At 41.9% G+C, this 19189-nt stretch overlaps 1 protein-coding gene across 1 annotated transcript in view; it reads right to left on the reverse strand.

The window, feature by feature from the left end:
• Positions 1-19189, reverse strand: part of LOC114649095 (protein phosphatase 1 regulatory subunit 1A-like) — a 148380-nt gene that overhangs the window by 5645 nt on the left and 123546 nt on the right. The window contains exon 6 of the mRNA XM_051925103.1: positions 5896-5979. Coding sequence (XP_051781063.1) covers positions 5896-5979 — 84 coding nt within the window. The remainder of the gene's footprint in view (positions 1-5895; positions 5980-19189) is intronic.

The following is a 19189-nucleotide window of genomic DNA, read 5'->3' on the forward strand; positions in this document are numbered from 1 at the left end:
CACCACAGCACAAGAAAGCTATAACAGTGCTCAAAGATGTGCAGGGGAGTGTAGCCAGGTGCATCATGGAACTTAAGAAACATGTCCTACTTTGACAAGACTCAGAAGATTAAATCTGTTTAGTCTCGAGCAGAGGAGGCTGTGTGAGGACCTCATCCAGGTCTTTAGAAGTCTCAAAGGCATTCATGAATTAAATCCAGCAGAATTCTTTCCACTTACCGGTGAATTACATACTCTAGGAAATCAGTGGAAATTAAGGGGAAGTGCATTTATGGGTGAAGACAGAACCTTTCTTTATGCAAAGAGTTGTGAGAATCTCAAACAAACTACCAAGGAAAAGGAGTTTAAGCAGAAACCTTGATGACTTTTGGAAAGTATCTGGATGAGATATTTGAACAGTTTAGCTATTAGCAAAGCAAAGAAGCCTGATGGACTGAATGGCCTCCTCTCATTGTCAGACTTCTTATGTTCTTCCTATGTTTTAAATGTTTCCATTGGAGCCTCCAATTAACCCACCCTCCATATCTTTAGGGAATGTGGGAGGAAAATAAGAAACCCAAAATGATAACCCACTCAGACATGAGGGAGAACATGCAAATTCTGTATTTTGATTTGGTGTTGTTTTACATTTTTTCCTGGTTTATTATGCACTTTTTTGGAATTTTCTTTATTGCTGTAATGTTTTGACATGTGCTGAATCTGATTTTGCTGTTTATTTGAAACATGTTTAAAGTCGTTTGTTTATTTTTAACTTTGTATTGCGACACCATTTTATCAATTGTGGATGTCGCCATTTTGGACTTAGCTTGTGTGACTAGCCACAGTGCTCTGCAGGACAACTGGAGACCATAAGGGTCAGTTGTAACGCATTTCTTGTGGTGTGCTTTGCTTTATGCTCATTTTGACTTTCCGTAAATACAAAGTTCTCATTTTAGTTTTCTCAACTATGCTTTTTGTTTTTGGCATTGGTAAAAAGTCAGACTGATTTTTTTATTATAGACTTTCACTTAGTTTCCAATCCCTATTTTAAAATATATGTGCTGTTACTGATGACATTGTATTATGTAGCACCAGGAGGAAGTACAGAGGAAGTTGGAAGATAGAGAGTTAAAGATAAACAGGAAGAGAATAGAATATACGGTTTTTAAGACAGTGATAAGACCAGCAATGATGTATGGAGCTGAGACGTGGGCAGGAGAAGAAGTGAGATGTGGCAGAAATGAGAATATGGAGATTGAGATGTGGAGTTACAAAAAAAGGGACAGAATAAGAAATGAGACAATCAGAAATACTACAAAAAGTGGAAGAGATTTCTAAGAAAGTAGAGGAATGTTGGGTGAAGTGGTATGGACATGTGCTGAGGAGAGACAATGAAGATGTAGGCAAAAAAAGAGTGATGGGAATGGAAGTCCAGGGGAAGTGAAAGTGAGGGAGACTAAAGTGGAGATGGATGGATGAATAAAGTTAAAGATGATCTGAAGGAAAAGGGTCTGACTGAGAAGGAGGTGCAGTGCCAAGCTATATGGAGAAGACGGATCAAGCATATCGACCTCACATAGAAGTGGGAAGAGATGAAGAGAGGAAGATGACTTCTAAAGGCATCACATTACACATAGACAACAAGCATAGAACTGCATTGAATTTTAAAGAAAATGAATTCAATGTTAAAGGTACTAATTGTGAGCACAATGGGAGATCTGGGGTGAATAATGTATTTTTTTCCTGTCCAGTGACATATATATTCTGATATTTTTCAGGTAAGGAAGAGAGAAGTTCCAAGGTAAGGTAGTAATACTCACTAAACTTGGTGCAGGAAAGTGGAGACGTGTTGTCAAAAAGTTTAATATTAGGCTTCACTTTAAAATGAGCTCTTCAGGAACCTGGTTATAAGGTAAGTTTGAAAAAAAAAATTTAATAAGGACTGTACTTTATGTATTCCCTAATAGCTTGGAATAAAGTTCAGAAACACCCTGGAGACATCTGAGCCCCAAGCTGACATTATTTTAGAAACAGCGGGTGAACAGGGCTCTCTGGTGAGCTGGGTGGACTAGTAACCTTTAACAACTTTCTTAAATTGGTATTTATAAATGTCCTGCTAATATTAGTAAATTAAGCGACAGTACTATAAAGAGATGCAAACGTAATTAAAAGGATTTCTCTGCTCTAATTCCGCATGGTGCCAAAGTTAGCACTGCTGTCCTTCAGCTCCACCGACCAAGGTTCAGATTCTGGCTTGATCACACTGTGGGTGGTCTTTTGCTTTTGACCAGGACAAGTGAAATTTGTAGGCATATAACTGGGAAAATTGAATGTGTGGGCGAGTTAGTGCTGCTGCTGCCTCCCAGATGGAGAGACCTGACTGCAGTGCAAATCTCTGCCTCGTCACCATTTAAGTGAAGTTTGCATATTTTTCATCATCTGTATTAATAAAAATGTTATCTGCTTGCTTGTCTGTTTGTCTGTTTGCCAACCACGCAAGAACAGCTGAACCAATTTTCACTAAAGAGTTCATGTATGTTGCCACTGGTGCAACTTTAAAATATAGGCTATAAGGTATAATTGGGAATATGGGTTTTAATGGAGGGGAGCAAACCAAAAACCAGTCCCGATGCTGGGACTGCAACTTCCATCACACATTAGGAGAGCACAAGAGCTGAAATGAAATACGTTGCTACAATAGTTTTTTTGGAATGAAAAAAATGCAATGCATATGTTTCTGTTATATGCCATTAATTATAGGATTTATAAAAGCAGCACGGAGTAGAGTTGACGAAGGTGGATGAGTTTAAATAATTAGGATCAACAATACAGAGGATTGTGGAAGAAAGGTGAAGAAGAAAGTGCAGGCAGGGTGGAGAAGAATGTCAGGAGTAATTTGTGACAGACGGGTATCATCAAGATTGAAAGGGAACATCTACAGGATGGTAGTGAGACCAACTATGTTATATGGGTTGGAGACGGTGGCACTTACCAGAAAGCAGGAGACAGCTGGAGGTGGCAGAGTTAAAGTTGTTAAGATTTGCATTGGGTGCGACGAGAATGAACAGGAGTAGAAATGAGGACATTAGAGGGTCAGCTTAAGTGGGGCAGTTGGGAGACAAAGTCAGTGAAGCGAGATTGTGTTGGTTTGGACATGTGCAGAAGAGAGATGCTGAGTATATTGGGAAAAGGGTGCTAGGGATAGAGCTGCCAGGGAAGAGGAAAAGAGGAAGGCCTAAGAGATGGTTTTTGGATGTGGTGAGAGAAGACATGCAGGTGATGGAGGGTAACAGAGCAAGATGACAAGAACAGGAAGATATGGAACAAGATGCTCTTACAATAAAGGTGCATGAGGGTGTGAGATACAAAAAAACAGAAAAAAGTGCAAATGTCGCTTTGGAATAATTTGGGTATTACCATGTGGTCACGTTGGCACAATACATAGGAAAAAAAAGGCTCTGTGCTCCGTGATTACTCTCTCAGGTGGGCGTTAGCATATCATAATCTCTTGGACCAATAGCGTGAGGTTTCTGCATTCAACTTATACAACCAACATTATAAAATATCAGAAATTATACAATAAAATGAAGATGGAGAACTTATCTGTGAGTATATATGGTAATTTTCGCAGTACAGTGTCCCCATCACTGAACTGGGACACTGGGATCCACACACAGACCACAGGATTAGCACCCCTGCTGGCCTCCCTAACACCTTTTCCAAGCTTTCCTGGTTGGTCTCCCATCCAAGTACCCAAAGCAAAGATGCTTAGCTTCAGGCAGTATGCAGCTGGTAGGGCTAGAAATTAGAAAATCCTTTTCCTGGCATAGTGGCTTCCTGTCTCAGACCCCCATGACTGTTAATACTTTTCCCCCACCCCATTTCACTATCAGCGAGTCATTTTACCTCTAAATGATCTCACTGTTTAATTAGTGACTCTTTTTTTCTCTTATTTTGTATTTAGAAAAGCACAGTGGTGTGAGGTTACATTCATAAGGAATGTATAAATAATTGTTTTCCTTTCATAGTTTACACAATTATCTATTGTTGTTTCCCCAAATAATTGACCTTTCTTTCTGTTGGATTTTCTTCATTAGTCATATCCTAATAATGACAATTAATAATTGGAGAGTAGACACGGAGGCAAATGACAATAATACAAAACTTGACACCAGAATTTCAAAAAAGGGTTTGCTAAATATTATTGGAAAGTAGTAAGCATTCATTTTTGTTGCTTGGAGATCATTTATTTGCTTCTTATTTTAGGTTTTGAGAATCCCATATTGATTTTCATTCCTCTTTTGCAGAGGTTCAGGTTATTTAAATCATTATTTGAAGGCTTTAGACTCTGAGGTTGTGGGTTCAAATCCCACTACTGACACCACTGTATGATCCTGAGCAAGTCACGTGACCTGCCTGTGCTCCAGTTGGAAAAACAAAACAATTGTAACTAATTATATCTAAAATGTTGCAAGTCATCTTGGATAAAGGTGTCATCCAAATAAGTAAACGGTATTTCCTAATGATTCAGCCAGTGCATCTGGCACTCAAATAGCGGCAGCCTTTCATCATTCTGTGTCTTTTGCCCCGCTGTATACTTGGCTTGTTGTTAATTGTCATTATTAGGATATAATTAAGGGAACAAACTTTACAGTTTGCAAATAAATATGAATACAGTAAAAGGAAGTTAAGAACTTAAAACTCTGGCAAAAATACAAATACTTCTAAATCACTTAGGCATGCAAGTCCTATACTGCTTCTCTTTTCTAAATGCAAAATAAAGGTTAAGACAATGATAAGACCAGCAATGATGTACTGTATGGAGCTGAGACATGGGCAGAAAAGGGAGTGCAGGAGAAGAAGTGAGATGTGGCAGAAATGAAAATATGGAGATGGAGGTGTGGAGTTACAAAAAAGGGACAGAATAAGAAATGAGACAATCAGAAATACTACAAAAGTGGGAGAGATTTCTAAGGAAATCTAAGGAAAGTAGGATGAAGTGGTATGGACATGTGCTGAGGAGAGACAATGAAGATGTAGGCAAAAAAAGAGTGATGGGAATGGAAGTCCAGGGGAAGAGAAAGTGAGGGAGGCCAAAGTGGAGATGGATGGATGGATAAAGTTAAAGATGAGCTGAAGGAAAAGGGTCTGACTGAGAAGGAGGTGAAATAACAAGCTGTATGGAGAAGGCTGATCAAGCATATCGACCCCACATAGAAGTGGGAAGAGATGAAGCGGAAGAAGAAGACTTCTAAAGGCATCACATTACAAACAGATAACAATCCCAGAACTGTACTGAAGTTTAAAGAAAATAAATGCAATGTCAAAGGTACTAATTGTGAGCACAATGGGAGATCTAGGGTGAAAAATGTATTCTTTTTTTTTCTGTCCGGTGACATAGAAGTGGGAAAAGATGAAGTTCACATTTCTAGTTGGATAAAGGTGTCAGCCAAATAAGTAAACGGTATTTCCTAATGATTCAGCCAGTGCATCTGGCACTCAAGTAGCATCTTTTCATCCTTGCCCCGCTGTCTACAATAATGCAATAAAAGGGAGTTAAGAACTTAAAACTCTGGTAAAAATACAAATACTTCTAAATCACTTAGGAATCCAAGTCCTATACTGCTTCTCTTTTCTGAATTCAGAATAAAGGAAGGACAAAATATGAGAGGGAAAATGAAAAACTAATTGGAAAGCGAGTTGGGACAACAACCTCCCACCACAGGGGTCACCAGGACTAGGGGGTCACCAAGGCTGAGTCTGTAAACTTCTGCCCTAGCAACATCAAAACATCATTATTTTTAATTTCCTCAAAAGTATAACCTCACTTGAACACCAACATATTGTATTTCAAAGGCTGGTGCTCCCTTCACAAGTGTAGCTAAGGGTCTCTTGCTGAGGCGTCGATCATCATACCTGTTGTTTTGCAGTCCTTCTCATTTACAAGAGTGCTACTCTTCTGTTCTGCTTGGTTGCTGGGACCTGATTTTTCTTCTGGACCTATGGTTAAAGAGAAGACAATGAGCCCAATGTGATAAGAGGTCTTGGAAAGGCGGACACAATCAAGGTGATCTGCAGCACTGCGTAAACACTTTGCTGCTGGGTTTCCTAAATTATGATTATGATGGGTTGCCACGTGAATGTGTAGTAAATTTAGTCGTGCTTGTCTGAGTGTGAATTCTGTGGTGAGTGATGTACTGCCCCCTAGTGCACTGTTTACTTCAGTAGCATGTGATCTGAGATGAGGCTTATAAACAATGCGTTTGACGCATCACAGAAATAATTTGTTTCTATGATTTGAAATATAGGTCGGCCCTTGCGTTTTGTGGTTTTATGATTAAGGGATCTGCCTATTCGCAGGTTTGTTACCAATAATTAAATGGAAATAATTTTATGAGTTTTCTGATCCATTGCAAAAGAATACAGATGACGCTAGCATTGCTACTTAAATGGACTGCAAATCCCAGCACTCCCGGGAGTACAGCTCCATTGGGAAACTTCGGCAGTTGGTACGAGAGCTGCTGGATGAAACAAAATGAGGCTGCTAGCTTTAAAAGTGAGTCAGCAAGATCACAATTGGTGATGGCTTTTTGTTTCAATGCCTCACTGCACTAGTTGATTACAATGACACACACTGGATTAAAGTTTTCTCTTGATTTATATTCTTTCTTGTGCCCGCTTGTTAATGTGATTTCATCTGGGCTGGGAACTCTCCCAGCTTCTACAAATCTTTGCATACATCAGTATCATGTAAGGACAAAACTTTACATAACTTTCAGGAGGCTGATCACAGGGGATTACATTTCATAACTACACCACCATCATCTGCATCTCCAGAACTGGACTGTCTTATGAGTGTTGAGTGTTTATCTTTTGTGCTTAGTAGTAGCAGTGCTACTTAAGAACTGCATCTCCCAGCAGCCCCTGCTGGGGCTGCTGGGGTCAAAGGTAGCCTCAGGCAGTTAAAAGGAGGGCAGAGGGCAAAGAGAGAAAAAAGTTTGTTTTGTGTTTGTTGCGGTTATCTGTCGTTTCTGCCTGCTGTTATTGGTTTTCTAATCTTTTTGTCCTGGACTGTATTCGTTTGTTGGGGGTCTGGATTGTCTGTCTACCTGTACACTGAGAACTGTGTTGGATTATTTGGTTTTCCGGAAGATTGGAGCGCTCCTGAATCAACCATCAACATCATCAGTAACTACCGGTAGGACTGTATTTTTCCTTCTCCATTTCAACATACAGATCGCTGGATTTAACTTGGTCACTTTTCGTGTTCATCCTGTTTGGTATATATGGACTTCGCTGTGTGGTGTTTGTGTTTATATGTAATATCGCCGAAGGGGTCAGGGGTGGTATTACTGTTTTCATTATTATTTCAGGTCATTATATTTGTAATTGTTTGCCTTTAAAAAAAAAAAAAATGGCTGGGTGGTTCCACAAATTTGTGCATGGGTTTGCCGACATCGCTGCCCCTTTGTTCCAGCTGCCGAGGAAGGGATCCCCCTGGGAGTGGTCACCAATGTGCCAGGACTCTTTTGAAAGACTCAAACAGGCCCTGATATCGCCACCAGTCCTGGCACAGCCTGATCCTTCATTAACCTTTCAGGTCCAAGTGACCTCGGGCTCGGCGGCGTTCTATCCCAAACTAGCCAAGGAGAGGAAAGAGTGGTGGCCTATGCTTCACGGTCACTAAAGGGCGCCGAGTATAATTATTCCACCACCAAGAAGGAATGCCTCGCTGTCGTGTGGGCCGTGGAAAAGTGGCGGCACTTCCTGGAAGAAACATCGTTTGAAGTCTACACTGACCATAGGGCTCTGACCTGGGCATTCAATTGCCCGAAGACCACGTCTAGGCTAACAAGGTGGATATTGCGCCTCCAACAGTTCACGTTCAGGGTGTGCTATCGGAAGGGTTGTGCTAACGTTGTGCCTGATGCCTTATCACGGGTTCACGAGCCCGCGCCAGTGGTATGTGCGGTATCGGTCTCTAACCCTTGGCCTGATCTTCCCCTGAACATGCAGGAAATCGTTCAATCTCAAGCAGCCAGTCCTGAATGTCAGGGGTTGAGAGAGGGCTTGGGAGGGAGGCCTGAACGCATACATTATAGGGAACTTCAAGGGGCACTCTATCGCTGTGTTCCAACAAAAGATCGGGGTTACCATTATCAGTTGGTAGTGCCCGAGACATATGTGCCCAAGTTCCTACAGTATTATCATGATAGCCCGATCGGTGGTCACCTTGGACGTACTAAGACACTGTTTAAAATCTTGGAGGTGGCATGGTGGCCGACTGTACGCAAAGACGTCTGGTCCCATGTCCAGACTTGTACCACCTGTCAGCAATACAAAACCCCACCTGGTCTCCCCTCGGGACAGCTTCAGCCAGTAACCATCACTACCCCGGGGGAAAGCCTAGGCGTGGACCTAATGGGACCATTTCCTGCTAGCAAGGACCGGAAGACCTACCTGATGGTGGTTGTGGACTATTTTACCCGCTGGGTGGAGCTATTCCCTTTGGCTAATGCCACCGCCAAGAAGATATGTTCCACCCTGAAGGATGAGATATTTACCCGATGGGGGGTGCCGAAGAGCATCATCACAGATCGGGGCCCGCAGTTTACCGGCTCAGAGGCCGAAGAGTTGTGGAAACAATGGGGGGTGGTTCACCTGAAAACAACAGCATACCATCCCCAATCAAATCGCACTGAGCGGGTGAATCGGACCCTGAAGACCATGATAGCATCCTTCGTCGGAGACCACCATCGGGATTGGACAAAGTGGCTGCCTGAGCTGCGGTTCGCATTGAACACGGCGGTGCACGAGGTTACAGGTGAAACCCCTGCATTGTTAGCTTTAGGCAGACAGATAAACGGACCACTAGAAAGGATCATTGAGCTCAACCCACCTAAACCAGACACATCACTATACAATCACTTGCAAAGTATCCATCACATCACACAACAGGTAAAAGAGAGGATGGTGAGGTCCCAGTCCAGACAATCTCAATCGTACAACCAGAGACATAAGCCTGTGCAATTCTCGGTTGGGGAGAAAGTCTGGATCAGGACTCATCCCCTCTCCAAAGCCTCTGAGAAATTCACTGCTAAACTGGCTCCTAAGTGGTTCGGCCCGGCTACGGTTGTCCAAAAGAAGGGACCAGTGGCCTACGCAATAGAGTGGGGATTGCCAGGGACTAAGAAAATAGACACTGTAAACATGTCCAATCTCAAGCCTTGGTTTGGCCCTACACCACGGCCTGGGGGTGGGGATTGTAGCAGTGCTACTTAAGAACTGCATCTCCCAGCAGTCCCTGCTGGTGCTGCTGGGGTCAAAGGTAGCCTCAGGCAGTTAAAAGGAGGGCAGAGGGCAAAGAGAGAAAAAAGTTTGTTTTTGGGTTATCTGTCGTTTCTGCCTGCTGTTATTGGTTTTCTAATCTTTTTGTCCTGGACTGTATTCCTTTGTTGGGGGTCTGGATTGTCTGTCTACCTGTACACTGAGAACTGTGTTGGATTATTTGGTTTTCCGGAAGATTGGAGCACTCCTGAATCAACCATCAACCATCAACATCATCAGTAACTACCGGTAGGACTGTAATTTTCCTTCTCCATTTCAACATACAGATCGCTGGATTTAACTTGGTCACTTTTCGTGTTCATCCTGTTTGGTATATATGGACTTTGCTGTGTGGTGTTTGTGTTTATATGTAATATCGCCGAAGGGGTCAGGGGTGGTATTACTGTTTTCATTATTATTTCAGGTCATTATATTTGTAATTGTTTGCCTTTCCCAGTGTGCTTTATTGTCTCTGTTGTGAGTGTGTGTGTGGGTCGATCCAAGGCTGGGGACGTTCCTGGGATCTCTTCAATTAAAATAAATAAATCACCGTCATCTTTGACGGTGTGAATCTTAGCGGCTCCTGACCACTACAAGTGTTTGGTTGGATTTCTTTTGTATCTCTAATATTAATCATTTTTGTCATTTATTACCATAAATATGCACACAGGTTTATTGAGAGGTGGAGATATGCTCTAGAGAAAAGAGGAATGAAGGCCAGTTGGAACAAAACAGAATACATGTGTGTGAATGAGAGGGAGGTCAGTGGAATGGTGAGGATTCAAGGAGTAGAGTTGGCGAAGGCAGATGAGATTAAATACTTGGGATCAACAGTACAGAGTAATGAGGATTGTGGAAGAGAGGTGCAAAAGAGAGTGCAGGCAGGGTGGAGTGAGTGGAGAAGAGTGTCAGGAGTGATTTGTGACAGACGGATATCAGCAAGAGTGAAAGGGAAGGTCTACAGGACGGTATTGGCACTGACCAGAAAGCAGGAGACAGAGCTGGAGGTAGCAGAGTTAAAGATGCTAAGATTTGCATTGGGTGTGACGAGGATGGACAGGATTAGAAATGAGGACATTAGAGGGTCAGCTCAGGTTGGACAGTTGGGAGACAAAGTCAGAGAGGCGAGATTGCGTTGGTTTGAACATGTGCACAGGAGAGATGCTGGGAATATTGGGAGAAGGATGCTAAGGATAGAGCTACCAGGCAAGAGGAACAGAGGAAGGCCTAAGAGAAGGTTTATGGATGTGGTGAGAGAGGACATGTAGGAGATGGGTGTGACAGAGCAAGATGGAGAGGACAGAAGGATATGGAAAAAGATGATCCGCTGTGGCAACCCCTAACGGGAGCAGCCGATAGAAGAAGTAGAAGATGCACACAGATTAATTATAATAATTTACATTTTGTAAACAGTTACAGTTCACTAAAAAGCTACTGAACTACACACTTTGTCTAGGGGACGCCACACATCTTTGTCTCAGCAGCCTGTCTAACACATGTGAGTTGCTTGTGCATCGATTATTCTATCTCATGCATCTTATTTAGTGCAATTGACTTAGAATATACAGTAGTCATGAGCCCAAAACATATTTGCAAATTTTGACATTCATGGGGGTTCTGCATCCATAACCGGCGCAAATCAGAAGGGATAGCTGTATAATTAATATGCCCCAAGAAACCAACTTGTAAGACAGATAGATAAATTCGATTATATTTATTTGTCCCCAAGGGGAAATTAAAAATTTACCAAAGAACCAAAAAATTAATTAATTAATTAATTAAACAAACAACAAACTCTCAAAGACATAAAAACTTCTGGCTTGGATAACAAAGAGGTGCTGCTGTCAATAACAGGCTTGTGATTGAAAAACAGTCAAACTGGGATGACTGACAAGCAAAGACACAAGTAAGAGAAGAGGAGATAGAAGGGAACGGCAGGCGAGATTGTGAGGTCAAATTTGAAATGTGAAAATGAAAAGAACTGGGAAGGTACAAGGATGCGATGAATTCTGGGGTGTTGTGGGGGCAAAGTCACGTTGGTGGGGATAAATAGGGTTGTAAATGTAGTTTCAGTGTTATGTACAGCTGGTTGTGGCATGCATCGTATCAATATCTGTAACAGACTTGCAAAAACTATTTTGTATTAAGTTTAACGTGCCTCAGCAGATTTCTCCTCTTAATACTATTTTGCAGTGGTTTGATAAACTACAGTCTGCTGGCAGTGTGAAGGACGCGTTTGTTGGACCATCAAGAGCAAGAGCCGTAAAGAACATCAGAAAATATCAAAAGAAAGAGAAAGATAGTAGAGCGGACTTTGGCATTGAGCTTGACGTAAGTTGACATCAATAAACATTTCAAAGTGGACCGTTTGCCAAATACTTTATCAAGATTTATGCTATCACTCAAATAAAATACAAACAGAGCAAACATTTTAAGGAGTAATTTAGCTACATGACACAACCTTTTGTTCTCAGTTTATTGAATTGTTAAATGAAAACTGTGATATACTGAACAATCTGCACACTCATTTGGAAGAATGTATTGTTAAAAATGTTACAAAAATAAAATAATATTGTTTAAGTCAAGGTAAATAAATGGTGTCAATTAGTTATTTTTTCACTATTGTATTCCTTATCCAGCACAGTAAAGTAACCTTTCATATTATCCTTTCAAAAATCATCATGTCCTTGAACCTCACCTCTTATTAACAACCATTGATTTCTCTGTTTTTCTAAAAATTTTACACTAATCATTAACACTGGCTGTGATATACAGCACATCAGAAATCCAATCCCTGTTGAGATAGATAGATAGATAGATAGATAGATAGATAGATAGATAGATAGATAGATAGATAGATAGATAGATAGATAGATAGATAGATAGATAGATAGATAGATAGATAGATAGATAGATAGATAGACAGAGGGCTTCACAGCGGTGCAGTGGGTATCGCTGCTTCCTCGCCGTTAGGAGACCTGGGTTCGCTTCCCAGGTCCTCCCTGTGTGGAGTTTGCATGTTCTCCCGGTGTCTGTGTGAGTTTCCTCCGGGTACTCTGGTTTCCTCTCACAGACCAAAGACATGCAGGTTAGGTGCATTGGCAATTCTAAATTGTCCCTAGTGTGTGCTTGGTGTGTGTGTGTGACAGTGCATGCCCTGCCCCGGGGTATGTTTGCTGCCTTGTGCCCTGTGTTGGCTGGGATTGGCTCCAGCAGACCCCCATGACCCTGTAGTTAGGATATAGCGATTTGGATAATGGATGGATGTAGTAGTAGAAAGCATTACAATTGTCATTCCAACAGATGGGATGCATGTTATTACTACAAATGTTTGTGATGCTCGATCTTTTTGAATGACAGAGATATAGCAGGCACACAGACACTTATCCTTTTATTAAGGTGGATTTTTGCTTTTCTCTTTTAGTCATACAGTACTCATGTTAGAAATAAGCTTAAGTGGAAATACAATGTATGGCCATTGATGTTTGTCTATGTATGGCTCTGCTGTCATTATGATAATAATCATCTTCTTGGGTCTGAGTATAGATTATTTTTTTTTATTTAGGTCCTCAGATTAAAATGTTTAAGAATCCCTGCTTTATTTTGTTATACAGTACATAATAATCCTTTGATGTATCTACTCTATTTATCAAACCCAATAAATCCAGTTGCAGTTCTGCTTAGTGATTTGATTTTTGTTAAGATATGATGATTGTACATACATTGACTTGATATTACTCTAAATCTCCTGCAGTTAAGTCCCTCCCAAAGAAAATCAAAGCATATCTCTCTTTTGTATTATTTCCAACGTGAACATCAAACCCCCAAAACCCTGCTATGTGCAGCTACTGAAAGGCCAAGCCTCCTAGCTATTATTTTGCAATTGTTCTGTTTTTGAATGAAGGAGCCAGAGATGACACATAGTCTTAAAGCCAGGCCAAGTTGGATACCACAGCATCAGTAAATTGTGACCTCTGACCATGAACACTAAACCAAAATTCTTAGTCAGGAAGACACACTCAAAGAATGCTAACCACAAAAACAAATAAAAAAAATGCATGTAGTCCTATATCAATAAAGTTCAGTGCTGAGAACTATGGTACGTGAGCAAAAAAAGTGGAAAGTTTCGGTGAAGTGGACACTGAAAAGGACCTTTAGTTACACAGCATTCAAACTTGAGTCCTCATGCGTTTTCATTTCCACCACACCGTCTCATAGCTCTCCTGTAATGAGTCCCCACTCCTGTCTCGCTAACCTGACCTTGTTCTCCTCTTCTGTGTCCCCACCCTGTGACAGTTCATGCATGTGGGATCTGAAGTATCATCATGTCCAGTTGTTCCAATCTCTCTTATGTCAAACTGCTGGCCTAGCAGTTCTATGTGAGCCCCTGTGCTTAATCTGGCTATGGGTCTAATTCTTTCATTTGAACCCATGAGGACTGATTGAGGTCATTTACGTTAGGTAGAATGCCTAGCAGGGGCTGGCTGGGTGGTCTCATGACCGCGGAACCCCTGCAGATTTTGGTTTTTTTTTCCTCCAACCCTCTGGAGTTTTTTTTTATTTTTTCTGTCCTCCCAGGCCATCAGACCTTACTTTCTTTGTTAATTAAATTGCCTAATTTTTAATTATTTTATTTTATTTTTTTCTTTCTTCATCTTGTAAAGCACTTTGAGCCACTTCATTTGAATGAATATAAATAAATGTTGTTGTTTTTTTTGTTGTGTCAGCTGTGCATGTGATCAGAAAAAAAAGCAGATTTTATAAGATGGATCTGCACAGATCACAGTGACATATTAAACTTATGCTTATGGAAGACCAACTAATTTCTGTAGCAGAGAGTGTCATGACTGCTGAGTGCTGCCTTTGTCCCCCCCCAAGCCCCCAACCCCCCAAAACACAGCGTCGCTCCATTTTTCTATCAGGTCTGGTCTGCCAATGTTACAATATTTTTAGTTTCGGTAAATTAGTCTGCTGTATCACTGATTTCAGAACAGATTTGGAAATTGGCAGAAGAATATACAATGAGGAAGAAAAACTAATGACAACAATTATTAATAATAAACAACTGTACCATTTAATTTTAATATTCCTTAATATCGGAAAGGTTATTTGAGTCAACCAATGTTCAGTAACCTTCATCCTTCCTTACAAAGTGCATTCACAGTCAGACAGAACCAAGATGCGTATCTCTGCAGTGTAAGGGACGGCCAGCAGTTTACCACAGCAGGGACACCCTAGTAATAGAAGGATGGGGAAAGGCAGCTTATCAGGGACATTGCCTCCCTCAGGACGATAGCTGGCAGCTTCCCTGGACTGCAGTGGTGCCCCGGATGCCTGCAGGGCACTATGGGACTTGGAGTTCGGCAATACAGCCCTATTCGGTGCCATGGGTGTCACCAGGAGATACTGTAGGGAGACTGGGAAATCTCTACTGTTTACATAGCCCAAAAGTACTCCACAGTCATGGGGATGGAAGCGCAGAAATACTTCCAGGCTGAAGAAAAATACAAGTCTCCATCTGACCTGTGTCAAGTACTATATAAAGGACTGGTGGAGTCCCAGCACGTGAGCCAGAGTCGGTAGGAGGTGGACAACGCTTGCTGGGAGGTGTGGAGGAGAGAATTGTGCTGTATATATCTTGGAATAGTGTTTAATCACCTGTTTATGGAGGCTCTGGTGCTTTGGGCACTATTTTCAAGAAGGCAAAGAAAAAACGTATCGTATGTGTCCTGCGTGTCTGTCTGTTGGGCTTAAGGGGCAACAGCGCCCCCTAACGTTCACATCAGACATGAAGCAGTTCAGCATTCACATTAACTTCGAATCACTGGTGAGTCTTTTATCTAATTTTGTAATCATACGTTGTACGTAACTTGTGTTGTTTTTCTGCTGCTTTTGATCTGGAGTCATACATAGCTGAATATTTTTTTGTAAAAGGAACATAATGAAATTTTAGACTGTTTTTAATTCCATGTCAAGTCACACAAAAAAAGTCCCTTGTTAAAATTCCAAATGTAATATTAACTTTCAGCCCTGGATTTTCTGTTTTTATGGGAAAAAATATTTTGTGAGATGTTTATGTATTTAGCAAACCAAATGAACAACTTCTTTAACAGGTTTGACGACCCTAACTCACTCTCACTCTCACCTCGGAGTACTGCACCCTCCACACATCCTTCTGCTGATACCAGCATAGGAAAGACATCCCCACCCATAATTACAACAGCGCAAGTGAGCAGAGAGCTGAGGAGACTTCGTGCCAGCAAAGCAGCGGGTCCAGATGGAGTATCGCCACGACTGCTGAAGGTCTGTGCATCGGAGCTGGGGGGTCCTCTACAGCGCATCTTCAACCTGAGCCTGGAACAGGGGAGAGTCCCGAGGCTTTGGAAAACATCTTGCATCACCCCAGTCCTAAAGGTATCACGTCCTAGTGAGCTGAATGACTTCCGGCCTGTTGCTCTGACATCACATGTGATGAAGACCATGGAGAGGCTGCTGCTTCACCACGTGAGGCCACAGGTTCAACACGCCCTCGACCCTCTGCAGTTTGCATATCAGGAGAAGGTGGGAGCGGAGGATGCCATTATCTATATGCTACATCGATCCCTCTCTCACTTGGACAAAGGCAGTGGTGCTATAAGAATTATGTTTCTGGACTTCTCTAGTGCCTTCAACACAATCCAACCTCTGCTCCTTAGGGACAAGCTGACAGAGATGGGAGTAGATTCATGCCTGGTGGCATGGATTGTGGACTATCTTAAAGACAGACCTCAGTATGTGCGTCTTGGGAACTGCACGTCTGACATTGTGGTCAGCAACACAGGAGCACCACAAGGGACTGTACTTTCTCCAATCCTGTTCAGCCTATATACATCGGACTTCCAATACAACTCGGAGTCCTGCCACATGCATCAGGAGTGGGCAGGAGGAGGAGTATAGGGACCTAATCAAGGACTTTGTTAAATGGTGCGACTCAAACCACCTACACCTGAACACCAGCAAAACCAAGGAGCTGGTGGTGGATTTTAGGAGGCCCAGACCCCTCATGGACCCCGTGATCATCAGAGGTGACTGTGTGTAGATGGTGCAGACTTATAAATACAGCAGTGCAGCTGGATGATAAATTAGACTGGACTGCCAATACTGATGCTCTGTGTAAGAAAGGACAGAGCCGGTTATACTTCCTTAGAAGGCTGGCGTCCTTCAACATCTGCAATAAGATGCTGCAGATGTTCTATCAGACGGTTGTGGTGAGCACCCTCTTCTACGCAGTGGTGTGCTGGGGAGGCAGCATTAAGAATAAAGACGCCTCACGCCTGGACAAACTGGTGAGGAAGGCAGACTCTATTGTTGGCATGGAGCTAGACAGTTTGACATCTGTGGCAGAGCGACGAGCACTGAGCAGACTCCTATCAATTATTGAAAATCCACTGCATCCACCAAACAGTGTCATCTCCAGACAGAAGAGCAACTTCAGCGACAGACTGCTGTCACCGTCCTGCTCCACTGACAGACTGAGAAGATCGTTCCTCCCCCAAACTATGCGACTCGTTAACGTTAATATTTAACATTATACAAAGTTATTGTCTATTTTTACCTGCATTATTATCAATCTTTAATTTAATATTTTTTTTTTTTTGTATCAGTAAGGTGCTGCTGGAGTATGTGAATTTCCCCTTGGGATTAATAAAGTATCTATCTATCTATCTATCTATCTATCTATCTATCTATCTATCTATCTATCTATCTATCTATCTATCTATCTATCTATCTATCTATCTATCTATCTATCTATCTATCTATCTATCTATCTAATTTGCCAGCCTCCTCACTCACTCACTGACGTCCGTCCGAAGCCGAATGCGCAGTCGCCTTCTGCGCAGCTGCCCGAAAAACCTTACGAGACCAACATCGCGGCATGCAGCGAATTTGCGGCCGCAAAAACTCAAAGAGAAAGGGGACTTCGATTAAAGCTCTAGAGGCCTGAAAGGCGATTTCGACAACAGCTCGAGGCCTAATTACGCATTCTGATTCAATTACGCATTCATTCAATACACCTATATCAGGTTTGTGGTGCTTATACTTATTACTATTCCACTCGTGCCCGTTTCATCTTACGTTGTCGAAACGGGCTCTTTGTCTAGTCTTCTTATATAATACACTACCGTGGCTGTTCGTTTGTCTGTCCAGGATTTTAAATCACCTGTAGCTTGCAAACCTTTTGACCTATTGACATGAAATTTGCTACACATATACTACGTGACCTCTACTATCCTCTTTTGGAGTGAAGATTGACCTCCAAGGTTATTCCTATTTTTATTTTTATTTGATTTTTTTGAAGAATCAACTGTCAGCAGTGGCCAGCAGGGCGGCTGTGGGGCGCATGTGTACAGGCACCGTTCTCATTTTTGACATCTTCACCGTCACTTCCCCAACCTCATCATATCTTAAATCATTCTTGAGTTAGATTGAAGACTTAAGTGCCAGCTTAAGTGAAAAATGAAAGAAAACGTACTAAGTCATTGCAACACAAACACTGACTTAATCAGTTTTAACGCAAAAAGATGCCGACAGAAGAAGAGAAGAAGCGGGCCGCTAGGGTGGAGAAAAGAAGAGCTGCTCAGGAATCAGCAAGCGCATCAACCTCCGAGCAAACAAATGCTAAACGTACAGAGAAAGAGGAGGAAATCTAGGAATGCTCAAGTCAAGTGTATTCACCGAATGTTATCATGCAGTGCGACGTTACTGGTTATTATATAATAGCTCCCAAATACTTCAATCTTCTCTTCTTCTTCCTCTTGATTCTCCCTTTAGGGGTCGCCATGGCAGATCATCTTCTTCCATATCTTCCTGTCCTCTCCATCTTGCTCTGTCACACCCATCACTTGCATGTCCTCTCTCAACACATCCATAAACCTTCTCTTAGGCCTTCATCTGTTCCTCTTACCTGGCAGCTCTATCCTTAGCACCCTTCTCTCATTGTACCCAGCATCTCTCCTCTGCACATGTCCAAACCAACACAATTTCGCCTCTCTGACTTTGTTTCCCAACCATCCTACCTGAGCTGACCCTCTAATGTTCTCATTTCTAATCCTATCACACCAATCTTAGCATCAAAAAAAACTTCTTGAGGAAATAACATTGAAAGTGGAGCTACTTACTATGTGCTGCGGACATTCTGGAAGCGTCCATTTTCACTTACGTGTTTCGCAGACTGTATGCCAGTCTCTCCAGTCTGCACTAATAGCAGCACGCCCAGTTCCAATGGCTGCAAATGTACCTGTGCTTTACAAAAATGGCTGCATATTTATGTACTAGTAATAGGATGTCAGGGCCGATAGGGTTAAGTAATGGGAAGGTTTAAACAAATCTCACCATTATGTGTTCCAATTACCAATTGCCTTACAATTTAAGACTGAAAAAATGGTGATACTTCAAAACAATTTAATTCCTGGAGGAGGTACGACAAGAAAAAATGAGGAGAACCCCCCAGCCTAGAGATACGACGTGATATTTCATTGCATATTCCTCAGTTATCCTCTATAGTTAAGCATTTGCTTGGAATAATTTTGCTGTTATCCAAAATCATGTCGATTCATGATCATGCCCAACTGTGCATCATTGAGTTTAATATTAGTGGGGGGCACTGATCAGGTGGTACGGCATTTTGGTAAGGCTTAGCATTAAAAGGTCTGGTAACCCCTGTGTTAGCCCATAGGCACCAGATCATGTAAATAATACTAATCCCGATTCTTATCTTACGGAACTAGACAAGAGTGCCATTTATCACATTTTAGTTTATTTGCCATTGCTATTAAATCTCTTGGTGGGGAACAATTGGGGGTTTGGGGAAATATAAGAAGAGAAATTATTTCTTTACGAAGAT

This window comes from Erpetoichthys calabaricus, chromosome 3, assembly GCF_900747795.2.
Source record: "Erpetoichthys calabaricus chromosome 3, fErpCal1.3, whole genome shotgun sequence".
NCBI lineage: Eukaryota > Metazoa > Chordata > Cladistia > Polypteriformes > Polypteridae > Erpetoichthys > Erpetoichthys calabaricus.